The sequence below is a fragment of the Callithrix jacchus genome, chromosome 1 (assembly GCF_049354715.1).
Source record: "Callithrix jacchus isolate 240 chromosome 1, calJac240_pri, whole genome shotgun sequence".
In the NCBI taxonomy this organism is placed as follows: domain Eukaryota; kingdom Metazoa; phylum Chordata; class Mammalia; order Primates; family Cebidae; genus Callithrix; species Callithrix jacchus.
In genome coordinates, this window is record NC_133502.1 from 64,697,707 (window position 1) to 64,713,237 (window position 15,531).

A 15,531-nucleotide genomic window follows, 5' to 3' on the forward strand; every position below is an offset into this window, starting at 1 on the left:
GGAAGAGTCTTCATGCCCCCTCTGCATTTTCCAGAGGACTCCTGGGTAACTCATGATGCTAGTAACTCCCCACCTGCCTCCCTGCCCTCCCACCATGAATCAGGCAATGCCAAGAATGAAGAGAAGATACATTTCAGGAAGAGAACAGCTTCCTTTCCATTTTATCCAATCTTGTAAAAAACATTTCCAAAGTCTTATGACGGGCTGAATAGAGCCCATAAAAAGGAAAAAAAAAATCTCAACTTTTTTTCTCTGGAGGAATTAAAATGGGAGGAGAAAGCCCTGAAATATGGAATGTTATATCAGTAGGGTAGGATGAGGAAATAAATGCAATCTTTCTGAGAAAAAAAAAAAAAAACCTATGTTTTAAGAAAGCAACTAAAAACTACCCAATTGAGATTTTCTTCAATATATAGCTTCATTCAAAAAAAATTATCTTAAGCATTACAGTTCAAAATGGCACTCAGGGAAGACACACTGCTAAAGAGAATGTGGATAAAAAGGTTCACACTCAACTGTTCCTCCCACCAAGACCTAACTACCTTAATTTCACTGAAGACTGAAATACAAATTTTTACTCTGGAAAGTAACTTACAGAGATGGGCAGGTGTGGATCTCATGCTAGGTATCTGCACTGAGGCAGCTGAACAGGAACCTGCTTGAATGGCCATTACCAGGAATCCTGGGAGAGGAGGTCATGCATCCTTTCTGCCCACATTAATTCCTCAATATTACTATTTGAACAAAGGCTGCATTCCTGAGTCCCAAGATACAGATCTTTTTTCTACTCTTTCACACTCTGTTGCTCTAACTTCAAAAGCCTGCACCTGTATAGATTTTATCAATTTAAATGTGTGCATCTTCTTTGAAATATTCTTTCCATGGTTCCTTTGAGCAGAACCCAGGCCAAGTTTTCATACTGCATTTTCTTATTTATCTTATTAGAAGGATCAGGGGAAAAAGTGCTCTAATTACTGCAAAAAGAAAGAAGTCACTTCAGAAACAGTCACATTCTTTTTGGTCTTTTAGTATAAACAATATCCTTTGCATTTCATTAACTTTCATTTGGTGTGACTGTATTATATTTTGCATAAAGATTTGGCATTCTTCAAACACAAGACAATTTTTCTCACATTTCAAAAGGGATTATAGCGTAAACACTAGCATCCAGCTTATTGAATAATAAAAGTTCCTTATCTGCATAGTTCAAATGGAAGTCTGAAAATTATCTAGTTCCTATAAATAAGATCTCAAGGTGACCTTTCTTATGAGAAATGAGGCCTGGCTGTAGTCTGAACCAGTTATCTGACATGTGCCAAATTCTGACTTCATTTCATGATATGTGGATTACAGTTCTGGTGCTTAAAGCCAAAACCAACAAAAATGATGAAACTTTACCTGTGATTCAAGTAACCACAATCTGTGCCTCTTAAGGCAATGTCCCCAGTTCACTATCAACTTTCTCTTTTAGGGTAGCCAAATGTGAAAACTGAGAAATCAGGGGTAGATGCTTTTCAGAAAAATGAAGCCCTGTACTCCTGGAACTGATTTACTTGTTAAATCAAGAAAGATTGGGTCTGGAAAGCATTTATCATGTAGGACCAGATGTCGGATGTTCTGTAATATACATGCTGAATTTTGAATTGAGTATAACTAATTATATCTAATGAGTCTGGGACAGCCACTGAAAGGATGAGAGGAGAAAGGAGGCTGATAATGCAGCTAAAGAGTTCACCGTGGAAGGACTAGGGCGCCTACTGTCCTTAAAATGCATTCACTCACCCCCTCCAAGCTGAGTGAAACCAGAAGCTCCCAAGGCAGTACTTACTCCCAAAAATGTTTAAGAGGGCATAATTTTCCAAGGGATCACAAGATTTCAACAACCTGCTGCCCAGCAGAAGGGTGCAAGAGTAGAAGGAGGGGGAGGCACCCGAAGGAAGAGAACAGCTATCTCCTCTATGAAGATCAATATATATTTTAACATTTCCAGATAGATGGGCTTTCCTGAAGTTCCTTGGTGGGAGGGAAGAATCCAGTGTAAAAACAGTCTAAGTGCATGGGCATATGTTCAGGAATCTTTAATAGCAAATTCCCTCACTTATAAGCTCATTTGAAATCCCCAGGAGCCATGGGTGTTTAGTGGATGCTCAATAGGGAATGATAGAGGGGCACCTGGAAAAATTGGGAGCATGTTTGCTGACAGTGAAATGAAAAGAACCAATGGGGAGAGTCTTTCGTGCCCCCTCTTTTGTTGAGGTCCAGTATGGCCACTTTGACTTGGCCTAGGAGCTGGGCAGAGGGTCACTGATCTCTGTTTCCTTGTTCATTGCTCTGTGACTGGTACTATAGGGTTTGAGGCAGAGCTAACTGACTTGTTTCTCTGGTCCCCTAAACAGACAGACAGGCATCCCCCCAGTACCTGCAGGAGGATCTTGTTCCCATCGTGGTCCTCCGTCTGCCAGCGTCCCTCGCTAATGGGGCTGCAAGGGTTGGGCAGGAGAGGCACGAGCTCACCGATGTCCCTCACTCGGAACTCCAGCACGGACGAGTCGGTGGGCACCGGGCTCTGGTCACAGGGCAGTCTTTTCAGGGAGAACTGGATGTCCACATCCAGATTGGAGAAAATAGGGAAGATGCAGAAGTCCACTTTCTTCTGGCTGGGGCTCCTCCGGAGAATCAGCTCGTAGAACCTGAGGCTGTCGGTGTAGTTGTCGTGGCGACAGTAGACCGTGAAGCGCACGATTTCCTTGCCGTAGTGCACCGGCCGGATGGCCCACAGTGGCGTCCCAGGGGCCAGCGTGAAGAAGTCTTGGCTGCAGGGCAGGTAGGGCAGGAACCGGCCGTGCACGCGCTCCGTGTGGTGGTGGCGCCAGGGCGGCTGCTGCAGCGTCCGGTGTAACTGCAGGATCTGCTCCTCGCCGTACTCCTCCTGCAGGAACAGCACCACGGCCAGCGCTGGCTGTGAGCCCTTGGGGGGCTTTCGCCGCCGCCGGCAGGCCCGCCTCTCGGACACTCGGAACAGCGGGAGGTCCGGGTGGATCCACGCCAAGACCTTGTCGATGGCCTCCTGCAGGGGCTGGGACTCCCCTGGGTCTGCGATTATGTGGATGCTGACCAGGAAAGGGTCCTGCGCCTCTTCCACGGAAAGCTCACCTGGGGGCACACGGAAAATGAATGAATGAATACAATTATGATTATTTCATTAAAGTGTTCAGTGATGACATGTACAGGCTTGACAGAGAAGTCAAATTCAACTGAATTGACTCCAAGACGTGGGATTTTCTGATTCCAAGTTTACCTGTAAAAACTACTATGCCAACACCCTAGCAGCCAAAGAGGAAAGGACTATTGCTACCTGAATAGTCTCCAAGCTGGAGAGGGGAGGAGAACCTTGTTGCTGTATTTCATCAGGTTGAGTGGTATAGGGAACATGTGACTTTATATTTACATATTGGACATATAAAAAGTCAAGTCTAGTGACTTGGACTAGCAGGCCCATTAGAGAAGATGCCATAGCATCTTGTGGACACCATTTAGAATTTCCTGAAATAACTGCAGGGCCTTACCCCATTCATGTTCCCTACACCAACACATTCCTCTGGTTTGCTTATTTCGTTTGTTTATTTTGTTAACACACGCTCATGGGCTCCTTCCTAACTGCCTTACAGGGAGTGAGGCACAAGGTGAATGATGGAGGACAGGAGAGACCTGTGCTTGCCCCCTGGGGCTTACTCTATGGACAGGTGATACTCTGGCTGGTGATGAGTCCTGCCCACAGTGCCCTCTATTGTGGGGGCCTGGCCATGATCATCTTGCTGCTGGAGACACAGGGAAGGATGACCCCTGGAGCCAAGCACAGTGTTCTTGCTGTTGGAGCTTACTGGGGCTGAGGTTAGGGTGGAAGGAAAGCAGGGTGAGACCATGACTGCCCATGAAAGGCTGCCTTTTGTGCCCCTTGCTGGGCCACATCCACCCAGAAGCCCACACATCTTGAATGGGTCGGTTACACCCTCCCTGTGTTCTCTGGCAGAACACCTGAAAGTATTGAATTCCAAACGTGAAGTTGACTGTTTAACTTGGCAACACTTTCTCAGGGGGTGACAGTGTTTTGGCCACACTTGGCATATTTCCAAATCATGTAACTATACCTGATAAAACTTGCTCTTTAAAAAGATGGTTCTATTTGCATGTGTCTGTTTTAGGTCTCATTTAATGGAACTGAGACATCTTTAGGCCAGTTGTGATTTAGGGGGCTACAGTCACCTAGAATCTAGATCTGTCTTTACACACTTGCCTCACAGTGTCCACTAGGGGTGTCAGGCATAGAGTAATCATGTGGCCAATTGTGTTCTATCAATGTAGTGTGATTTTTGGAATCATAACCTTGGTCAAGTCACAGGATGAAAAGTAACTGTTTTTTGTGGAAGGTAGACATTTCAAGCGGGCTTACAAGTCCATTTCACCATGTGCAGCTGCAATAACATGGTTTTAATTTCATCAGCTCAAAACCTGTCTGAATTTTCATTTCAACTCTATTAGGTGTCTCACTTGAAAACAGTCCAGCTTGTTGTCCTCTCTCTCATTCACACATTATTTGCACATCTGTTAAGCAATCAGTTTGTACCATGCACTGGGGAGACAAGGAATCTGGCACTAATTATGTACACCCAAGCACTATGGGAGTACATTTGCATATACTCTGGCATGATATGCTTCCTGAGAATTGTGCAGTGCACAACCTGCACAACCACAGGCAGCAGTCCTCTGAAGACCCATAAGCCCATAAGATGAGAACTTCATGATTTAGTTGGGAAACACAAAAATCAAAAATTAAAATTAAATCTGATATATGCCTAAAAGGAACACAATGGAATAATAACTTGGGGTAGGGGCCAGAGTCTCTGTGAAGAAAAGGTCATTTATCACATTAACACTGTGTTAAAGATGTATCACTATTAACACTGACAGTCTCCTGAATTTCCAATAAACCACTAACTTGTAACAAGACAAGATGGCCAGATAGATGTTTCTTTAGTTGAATACTAGATAAAATAATCATCCTGCTGCAGGGCCATGTGTAAGAGAATAGTCTGTTTCTTTAAACACAAGACCCTTATTCATCAAACGTCCTTCACTCTGCAAGAGGCTTTTGGGAACGTGAGAGGCTTCTGGAACTTAAGGATGACTAAGGTAAGAAGAGAGTCAAGTTTCAGCTCTGCAATCGTGGAGTGGAATGGTAAGTGAAATCCTTTAAATTGTCTTCCCTCTCTTTCCTTCCCACAGGCTGAGCATGTATTCCCAAATCTGTATGAGCGAACTGTGAGCATAAAGCAATTCCAACTCATTACACATGACGAAGGAAGGCTCCTGAGAAGGCTTCCTGGAAGAGGCACCATATGAACTGGGTCTTGAAGGGTAAAGGGCCTCTCACTCACGATTGCCCTCAAATGCTCAGGGGATTAGGAAGAGTGTTTACGAAGGTACAGAATTGTGCAAAAAAGAAGCATGTTTGGAAGGGGATGGTCAGTAATTCCGAGACATGGCAACAGATGCACCTGGAAAAAAATGGTAAGTTTAGAACCAAGCTGTATGGGGCCTCAGCTCAATTCAGTAGTTGATAAGGGGCACAGGAAGGTTTTGCGCAGAGGTGTTGGGATCAAGTTGGAGGGAAGTTGGCTATAGGCAAAATAAGGAGTTGGAAGACTAGTGAAGATCCAGGCAGGAGATGACAAGGACTTGGCAGTGGAGGTGGTCACATTCGTGGCCCTGGATCCTTATCCTACTCTGTATCCATCATGAAATTCATCATGATGGCTAGGAAAACCACCAGAATTCAGAGATGACTCTGGCCCTTTGCTTTGCTTGCCCTTTCTGCCTGCCTGGCTTCTTTCTGTTTGAACAGTCACAATGCTATCTGCAGAAGTACAGTTGAAGCAAAAGTAGTGAAGCTGCAATGAAATTTTCTGCCAGTCAGTGACTCCAGTAAAATTAGGAGAAAATACCACATCACCTAAAAGGATTTCACTTTTCTCTGCTGCCTTGAACTCCTGACAGTGGAGAATGCGACCCTGCTAAACATCAGTGAATGCTCCAAGCAAATGGAAAAGGACAGAAAAGCTTTGAACAGTCTGGGGATCAAGAATTTTACCTGAAGAAATTGCAGATGACTTCAACGAGGGAGGAAAAAGCCATGTGAAGTAAAGGAGCATCTGGGTAAAGAAGTGTCAGGGCCACCAGGCAATGTCCTGATCCCACCCCCAGCTGTGCATGTGGTGAGGTACACAGGGTGACATGTTAGCTAACATGGGTGCTTTCTCCATATTCCACATATATGAACTTATTTAATCCTTACAAGCACTGTGGAAGGGGGAGGTGCTATAATTTTCCCATTTTAGTGAGCAGGAAATTGAGGCACAGGAGGTGAAGTTGCCTGCCAAGTTTACACAGAGTATGAGCACTAACTCCAGCATCCGAGGTCTGTGTGTGCCATCAGCCTAGGCTCTGCAGAGAAGTGTACTCGCCTCTCCACTGTATCTGTTTCATAGCAGAGTGGCCAGCTGCCATTCTCCATCCGTGCTTGGCCACAGTGGCTCCCGCTTGACCCCACTGCATGGCTCTCCCACCTCATTCTGACTGGCTTCACTCCCAGCCACCAGCCAACAGCTTCATTTCTTGGATACCCACTGACATTTCTTTCCTCTGGCCCCAGGTCTTGGAGGAAGAATAAGCTAGAAACTACCCTCCCTGTTGGCATATGCGCCAGTCTTCACATCTCAGCAGTGCCCTTGAGGGCAACTCAGGCCAGCACAGGTGGGTGCATGAGTGAAATGAATGCAAAACAGTGACCCAGGAAAGCCTGCAGTGCAGTGTAAGAGGCTTGGGTGTGAAGAGGCCCAGGAGAAGGTGGCTTCTGTGACTCCCTAGCAGAGTTGTCAGGGCACTCAGCCCTGTGCCATCTCTATCAGTTACACAAAGGTTTCCCTGAGAGCAGTAACAAAGACCACGCTGAAGTCTGCATGGATGAGTGAATGTTTACAGCTCTGCAGAAGGGCAAGATGCCCGGCCTCAGAGCAGGGGCGTGGGCTGAAAGGCATTCCACCAAATACCAGCTCGCCTGGCAGCTTGGGAGGCAGCCAAGACTTCCTGGCAGGCAAGCCAGGAAGACGAAGACCCGACCCCCAGAGCCCCCTCTGCAGTGGGTGAACCAGGGATATGTAAGTGGTTCTCTCTAAGGAGAATGAGCGGTGGCATTAGCATACTCTGGCCATTGCTAGCATGTACCTGCTGCACATGACCCAAAAACACACAGTAAAGAACACAGAACGCAGCTTCAAGCTGTCATCAGGTGTTAGAGTTACACACTCCCAAGAGAAATATGCCTCTGTGGAGCTGGATAGGAAACCAAGTATTTGAGGGGAAGGACAGAAAATGTGAATAATTAATTGCCACGAAAAGCCTCTATGCCTCCCTGGAGAAGCAGAGACGACATGACTGTGGGATGTGCTCTGCCTTTATCATATCTATTACATGTCTTCTCAAAGGACCTCAGTGAGCACCTGTTGAATTAGGGTAAAACACAGACCAGAACCAAACAGACCAGTGGCACAGACTGCCCCAAGGCTGGTGGGAGGATGGGAGCTGCTCGCACAGCGTTAACGAGGCTTTCAAATTAGTTTGTGTTTCTCTAAGGAGAAGGAAGATTCTTTTTCATGTGATTATAGACAATTAGGCTTTCCTTTGACAACATAAAATGAAAACCGTGTTAAAGAAAGCAGTGTACAAGCTCCAGCCTTTTGTGATCCAGAAGGTGTAGTATTAGCCTGGGCATTTGTTCTACATATATTTTCTAACATTTTACCTCTCCTGTGTATCCTGTTTTTGGCAATTTAAATTTAACAGAAAATTTATACAATAGCAAACATTTATTATGCTCTTATTATTTGCCAGACATTGTCCTGTAAGCTTTATGTATACTATCTCATTTAATCTTTAAATGTGATGATAGAGGAGCATGCTCCCCATTTTGCAGATGAAACGCTAGCTGACCTGCTCAAGACCACTTGGCTGGAGAACAGCAAGAGCTGTCTGAACCCCAGTTCTGTACTCCTCGCGAGTACATCCTCTCACTTCTCAAGACCACAGTCCTTGTGATACAGGAGATAGAAATTATTTAGGCAGATAGTGAGTGAAAAGAGCCCTTGCCAGAATTTTGCTTTTAACAAAAAAGCAGCCCCCAAATTTATTTTCTAACAAAGAGCAGCCTGAAAATTCGAGCTGTAGGCATAGCAAGCTGGAAGCTTGCACGGATGAATGTCAGCAGCTGTGCCAATAGAAAAGGGCTACTTGAGGGCCAGGTATGCTCAACATGGAGGCTCCCTCTTCCCTTTTCTTTGTCACCACGTGTACAGTAAAGGAACAGGCAACATGGCAGAGAACCATCTGCACAATAAAAGATTAAAGTGGGGGGTGGCCAGATTTTCGCATGCTATGCAAATGGCACACCGAGTCCTAACCAGTTTTTTACACATGATGAAAGTGGCACACCTGGTCTGACCACTTTGTGCCCTATGTAAATCAGACACCACCTCCTCAAGCTCATTTATAAAACCCCTTGCATTTTGCCGCAGACTGGAAACCAGCTCCGGAGCCCTCTCTCTGCAGGAGATAGCCTTTCTCTTTCTCCCGCGTATTAAAGCTCTACTCTTAATCTCACTCCCTGTGTGTCCACAACCTTGATTTTCTTGGCATGAGATGACAGACCTCAGGTATTATCCCAGATGAATGATACCACTTCACTTGGAATCACTGTGTTAGTGTTTTATTTTATTTTTTGCCCTAAATTGGCTGGGGCTCTGAAATCATGGCTTAGCTCCTTCACCTACCTTAGGTGGGAGAGCCTGCTGTGAATGGGCTGGCCATTTCACCTAGGTGGGCATCCTCAGCTGGAGTCTTCAGGAGAAGAGGGCAGGAGATGGAAATCCTGCCTGTTGACAGACTTCCAGGTGTTGGACTACCTCAGTGCTGCCTGTGCCAGGGCCCTGCAGACATAGAGTTCTGACTCTTAGTCTACCACACTCTGCAGTCTTGGGCTTCAGATAAGCCTTGCCTGCACTGCCTCTTGCTGGCTGGTGCGTGTCAGACAAGCCCTTCTCCCAGAACTGGCCAACTGGTGTGTCCCCAGAGCACCCACTCCCCAACAGCAGGCATGTCTAGTTGAAGGTATCTTTCATTACAAAGAACTTCCTGAACAAGTCTCAGGATATGACAAGCTCATTACCCCATTCTAGAATTTTGGGCCACAATTAATATGATTGCCACTTTAGACACAACTTGTCACTGGCAATTTGCAATGGAGTTACATCATTTAATTAAGGAATGTTTACTGAGTACCCACCATGTGCCAGGCACTAGAGGATACAGTGGTGAATAAAACAGTCTCTGCCTTCAGAGAGCTGATAATCTAGTGAGGGAGACAGACAATAAACAAATATAGAAGACAAAGCTGGGGAGCTAAGTCCTATAGACAGACACTTCACTCAACGCACACATGTTCAATGTGGTTTCCAAGGCAGCGGCTGTAACCGCTTACCATCAACCGAATAAACGGCTGTGCCCCATTCCAGTGCCAAAACTACTGCCAACACCCTAGTGCCCAGTAATTCCCCATGAGGCCAACAGACTGTGAACAAGGGCACCTCCAGCTGTTCAGGCTGTTTTGTTTAGGAATCTGGCCATGGAGCCTGGCTTGAGACCTGCATAAGGTTGAATAAACTCCTTATTTGCATTTCTAAAGCCACCCTCTGTGGCACTGAGTAGCTTGGGGGCTGGGATACTGTTCTGCCAACCAGATCCACGTGATCCAGTGGCACAAAACTCAGGTGAGACGGTAAATCTCACACACACAATAAAGACAGTCCAGAACACAGGTTGACACTGAATAAAGACCAGATCTTGGCCGGGCACGGTGGCTCATGCCTGTAATTCCAGCACCTTGGGAGGCAGAGGCAGGCAGATCACCCAAGGTCAGGAGTTCAAGACCAGCCTGGCCAACATGGTGAAACCCCATCTTTACTAAAAATACAAAAAATTTAGCTGGGTGTGGTGGCAGGCGCCTGCAATCAAAGCTACTCAGGAGGCTGAGGCAGGAGAATCACTTGAACCTGGGAGGCAGAAGCTTGCAGTGAGCTGAGATGGTGCCAATGCCCTCCAGCCTAGGCAACAAGAGTGAAACTCCGTCTTAAAAAAAAAATCAGATCTGAAAGCAGGAGGAAAAAGCTCTGCATGACGACGAACACAAAACTCACAGAGGGCCGGCCTCTGGACATTGAGGCATTCCTCAGAACGCCAGAAACAAATGCCTTCAGAAAGGGGCCTCCAAATTCCTTCCTGGGAGATGCTATTCATCCAGAATGTAATGAATAACCTGCCTTCATTTCTTTTTTTTCAGTTTTAGAAGCCAGTTCTTTGAAACTTCGAACTAATTAAAAATGTGTAAGAAACTCCCTTTCTCCATCAATGTCTAAGACAAAACCCCAGACTTTGTTAACTCTTAGTAATTTTATAATTTTGACAAGGCCTTTGGTTGGCCTGCAATTCTGGGCTCTGAAAGTAATGAGGCTGGTCACAGTGCCAGCCCCAAAATGAAGGTGAAATTAGATGCAGGGTTGGAAATAGTGACCTGTGGTAGCAGTGAAGTGACATATAGGATTTTTAACATGGACATCCAAACTGCATTCATAAACTTTCTCTGCCTGAATTCACAGAACTGTCCTGTAATTGCAGAGTTGACCATAGGCTGAAATGTTTAAGCCAAAACTTCTATTTTCATTTGGCAGAGGAGTACAATAAGGGATCTTTCTGGTCTATAGGCCCTCTCATGCTTTTATAAGAAGGGTGCTGTCGCTGTCACAGTTATTTGACTGCCCTCTTTTTTTTTTTTTATTGTTTGCTGCAGAAACAATGTCAGGGATCTGGATGTCTAATGCATATTCCTGAGCTCATTCTAAAACCAGGACACTATTAAGGAAAAAATATATAGAAAGTAAGGCAGATACTTTAGATACCCTGCTTTTTTTCCCCACTTGGAAATGGAGCATCCATCTTTCTTAAAATGCATTTCTAAGCTTCATTCATTCTGAAACATACTCTCCTGATAGGAAAAAGCAGGGAGTGGGTGGGGAGGGGAGCGAAAGCTGGATACTAACCAGAGAATGACAGAGACACTTTAAATTCTGACACAGTTTGACAGAGCTTCTGAGAGAAGACCAGGAGGTTGATGTGTAATTAGTCTGAGGAGGCATAACTGCAGCTAGAAGCACTTAAACATATCTAGCATATGTGTGTAAGTCCTTGGACTGCAAGGATTTTGAAAGTTTATGAGAAGGTAATACAGGTCTGACACACAGCAACATACCATGCTTAATGATGTACTAAGACTCCTCTTGCATAAAAATTCGAGAGTTCCAAATGCCTGAAGAGACTGTAGCATTCTACACAGAGTCCTTTCTTCTCAGTAATTTCAATTCTCTCTATACCACATTATGTGCTTGTCACTTTCATTTGTAGCAAAGTCGTTCTGAGAAAGTCAGGATCTCAACAATACTGGAGATCCAGAGATGACAGAGCAGGGCTTGGAAACAAGAGGAACAGAATTAATATTTATCTTGTATTAAGAAATGAAAGAAATCTACCAAAAAGAACCAAACAAAAATCGACAAAAGAGGAAGATGTTAGCCTAAGCCTATCCCAAGGATTTGGGCTTCAGGAAGCTCCAGGCCTCTCAGTCTTACACTAGAGCTCGTGGGAGGAATCCTTACAATTATATTAGTGAAGATTTATTTTAAAAAGGGATTTATTCTGGCAGGATGTTGAGAAATCAGATGAACAGTGATTAGCTGTTGCAACTCTTCTAAGAGAAGCCGCTGCACACGTGCTTATAAAACACGTCCTGAATGCAGCAGACGCAGCAGTGATGAAATCCAGCATTGGCTTTGCTCATGATCAAACAAGCAATGTAGGAAATGGATGGAGCCTGGGGACTCATTTTTTTTTGGCCTAAAATTCAATGGAATATTGAAGTGTTTTGAACATTTCAATATAATACTGACGAGTCTCCAGTCCTTGTTTCCTAGTCTCCTTAGAAAATGTGTACCTTGGGCCCATTTGGAGAACAAACTTACTGGACATGACTAGAAAATTAAGGATTGGTAAGACAGTCAGTCCAGCCCCCTAGTTTTACAGATGAGATCTGGCCACTTATCAGTGGTGGGTCTAGAAAGAAAATGAACATCTCCCAATTCGGGGCGCTCTCCTTTATACTTCAGCTGAGCTTAGTGCTGAAGTGCCCGCTCTCATTGAAGGCCCCAATGACTGCAAATAGGAGGAGACATAGCTCGTCCTTGCCTTTGTGCAGCTTACAATCTAACTGAGAAGCCAAGACCTTCACACGTGACAAATGTAACCAAAATACAAATGGGAGATGAAACTTTCTAAATGATGTAGAGAATGAAATGCAGAAATAATAGCCAAGTTTTCCTTTCCCACAGCTTTCTTTATCACCTTGGGGCCCTCCACCTACAGAGTCCAGGCTGTTCACTGCTTCAGGGGGATGGCAGCAGATAAACTTAGTAATCAAATTTCTTAAATTTTTGTTTTAACCCATAATGGAGGAAATGGTCTTGAAGGGCAAGGCTCTCTATTGCAAGAGCTGGGCTTTGGAGACAGAAAAGGCTTTCTGAGCCAGGAAAGGCTAAAAACCTAGAGCAGAGGGTTCACACTGTGAACCGGAAGGCAGAAGAACACGTGAAGCTGCAAGGGCGGCTTTTCCAGCTCAGATGCCAAGTTGGGGCTTCTGGTGGGAGGAAGATGACTGGAAAGAGCATGACCAAAATGTGTATGCCAGAGGGGTTCTGAGAAAGGATCATGGATCAAGCCTCCTCTGGGCTGAGCCCTGTAGGCATGGGGATCCCCGGGAAGAGCAACACTGAGTCTTCACATAGGGGGTGATGGCAGCAGCTCAAGATGAAGTTCAGCTCAATTGTAGAGAAATAAAGCAGTACTACTTTTACATCTTAGTTGCTGACTGAAAATTCATATTCAGTGTAATAGAGTTTCTTATAGGAGTTCTCAATGCAGAGCAGAAACTTAGACTCTAACAGATGGCAATCATCACACTGTCTCAGAGAGAGACCTCCCGCTTCCGAGTTCAGGTTATCTGTGGCTCTACATGTTTGAGCCTCACTCTCCTCCAGCCCGAGGCAATAAAATGTTAAATATGGACTTGTAGAAAAGGCCCAGTTATCTCCATAAATGACAAAGGAAACACTCCTTGCAACTACTTTTGTTACAAAAAGGAAAATTATTCTTCTAAGCACAGGTTGAACTGCTCAGCTTCACTTCCTTTGTATGCCAATGATAACGTCAGAAGATGTCAGGGTCAGGTCAAAATAAAAGGGGGAGTGAGAGCACATGGAACATTCCTTCCCTTCCCAAACCAGGTGATGTACAAAAATAGAAGTTTCATAAATGTGGAAGAAGGAGAGAAGGTTTAGAAAGAAGGAAGACTGATGGCATCATCTGAGTTTTCTGTTGACTCTGAATTTTGTAACATTGAAAGGATATGACTTAACTTTTTGCATCACAATTTTCAGCTACTTCCAACTTGCTATCCCATCAGGAGTTAAAGGCAGCAGTATGGATGTTGAATAAAGATAGAAACTCTACCAGAGTGGAAAATATTTTCCATAAAGGCTGGACAGAGCACTGATGGCTTTGCTATGGCTGCTACTGTGGTCCGAGGCTGGAGCAGGACTGTCACCAATACCACACTTCTGAGAGGGGAACAGAAAAGACTTCCCTGTGGGTCTCCAAAACCCGAAAGTCTCCCTGTTTATAACCTACTCCACCAAGCAATTTTGCTCACTGTCATTGTTTAAAAAACCTATCTATCTATATATGTATCTATCCAGATAACCTTTCATGTACACAAAGTCACAATTTTCACGACACGCTCATCCATGTCTGTGGGAGAGTGAAATGGCACCTTCGGTGAATACCCTGGAAATAGGGATCAAAAGCTTTAAAGAGTACACTTTTTACCCCAGCAATTCCAACTGTAGAAGTTTCTTCTCATAAGGAAGGATGTGCACAAAGACCTATTACAAAGATGTTCCTGGTAATGCTGTTTACAGTAGTGAAAAAGTGAATAAAACCTGTAGGACCAACAACAGGGCACTTGTGAATAAAGTACAGTGCAGAAATATAAGGGAATATTGTATGAATATTCAATAGAAATGAGTTTCCTGGCATATAAAGATGTTTGCATTATATTTAGAAAATTAGACTATAAAACAATATATGCAACACACAATGCCATTTTTTAGTAAGTCATTACCCCAGATTTTATGTATCTACAGAATAATATAGATGTTCAGAAAAAATACTATAAAGGCAGACACCAAATTATGTATAATGGTTGTTTCTGCATGGTAGGATTCAGGGTTTTCTTCTTTTGGCTAATCTGTATTCTCTGATTTTTCTGCAATGACTATATATTATTTGGGTAACAAAAAATTATTTTGAAATTGAGAAAAGCACCAGGCACATCAAGGTAAGGGGTAGTGGCAGTTATTCACTTTTGTTTCTTCTCATGGGGGAAATCCTGACAATTCTGGTAGACCAAATATCCCTGAAGTAGCACTTCAGCATTTCGGGGGGAAAAATATAGTCATGAGAAGTCTGCCTCCATTTTTCTTTCATATCCTGGATAGAAATCAACATCCTCTGTGGGGCCGGGTGCGGTGGCTCAAGCCTGTAATCCCAGCACTTTGGGAGGCCGAGGCGGGTGGATCACGAAGTCAAGAGATCGAGACCATCCTGGTCAACATGGTGAAACCCCGTCTCTACTAAAAATACAAAAAATGCTGGGCATGGTCGCACATGCCTGTAATCCCAGCTACTCGGGAAGCTGAGGCAGGAGAATTGCCTGAACCCAGGAGGCGGAGGTTGCGGTGAGCCGAGATCGCGCCATTGCACTCCAGCTTGGGTAACGAGCGAAACTCGGTCTCAAAAAAAAAAAAAAAAAATCCTCTGTGGATTTGAAGTCACACAATTCAAGCTTATCTTTGAAGCCAGAGGACTAACCATATTTTTGGGCAATGGATGCCAGTGCAGCAAAGCCTCAAAGGAGTTGTCTGTGTTGTGTATTGTCCTTACCCTGTGATTTCCTGATGCATATCTTTGGTTATTGCTTTTCTATTATCAACTGTCAGATAGTTAAGACTGGCTAGCTTTTCAGGTACCCATTCAGAGGATTCTGAATATACAGGCCCCGCACCATGAAATAACAATCTAATGGACTCACACATTCAGTTTCAGTAGATCCCTTCATCTCAGAGGTTTCATCTGCCACTTCCATGGTCCTACAGGTAAGGCTGCTACCTGCTTCTCAGACAAACCCCAAACACACACCTCTACCCTCTTCATAAGGGATATATCCTGTGTTTTAGAATAAACCACTCTCAGTGGATGAAC

General features: G+C 44.5%; 1 protein-coding gene across 2 annotated transcripts in view; it reads right to left on the minus strand.

Moving 5' to 3' along the window:
• FAM124A (family with sequence similarity 124 member A) overlaps positions 1–15,531 on the minus strand; it is a 57,351-nt gene that overhangs the window by 25,848 nt on the left and 15,972 nt on the right. The window contains exons 3-4 of one of the 2 annotated variants that reach the window (XM_035297709.3): positions 8,344–8,439; positions 2,420–3,153 (exon numbers count right to left, since the gene is read on the minus strand). In XM_035297709.3, coding sequence (XP_035153600.3) covers positions 2,420–3,153; positions 8,344–8,439 — 830 coding nt within the window. The remainder of the gene's footprint in view (positions 1–2,419; positions 3,154–8,343; positions 8,440–15,531) is intronic. The other variant, XM_035297705.3, reaches the window with a different exon arrangement.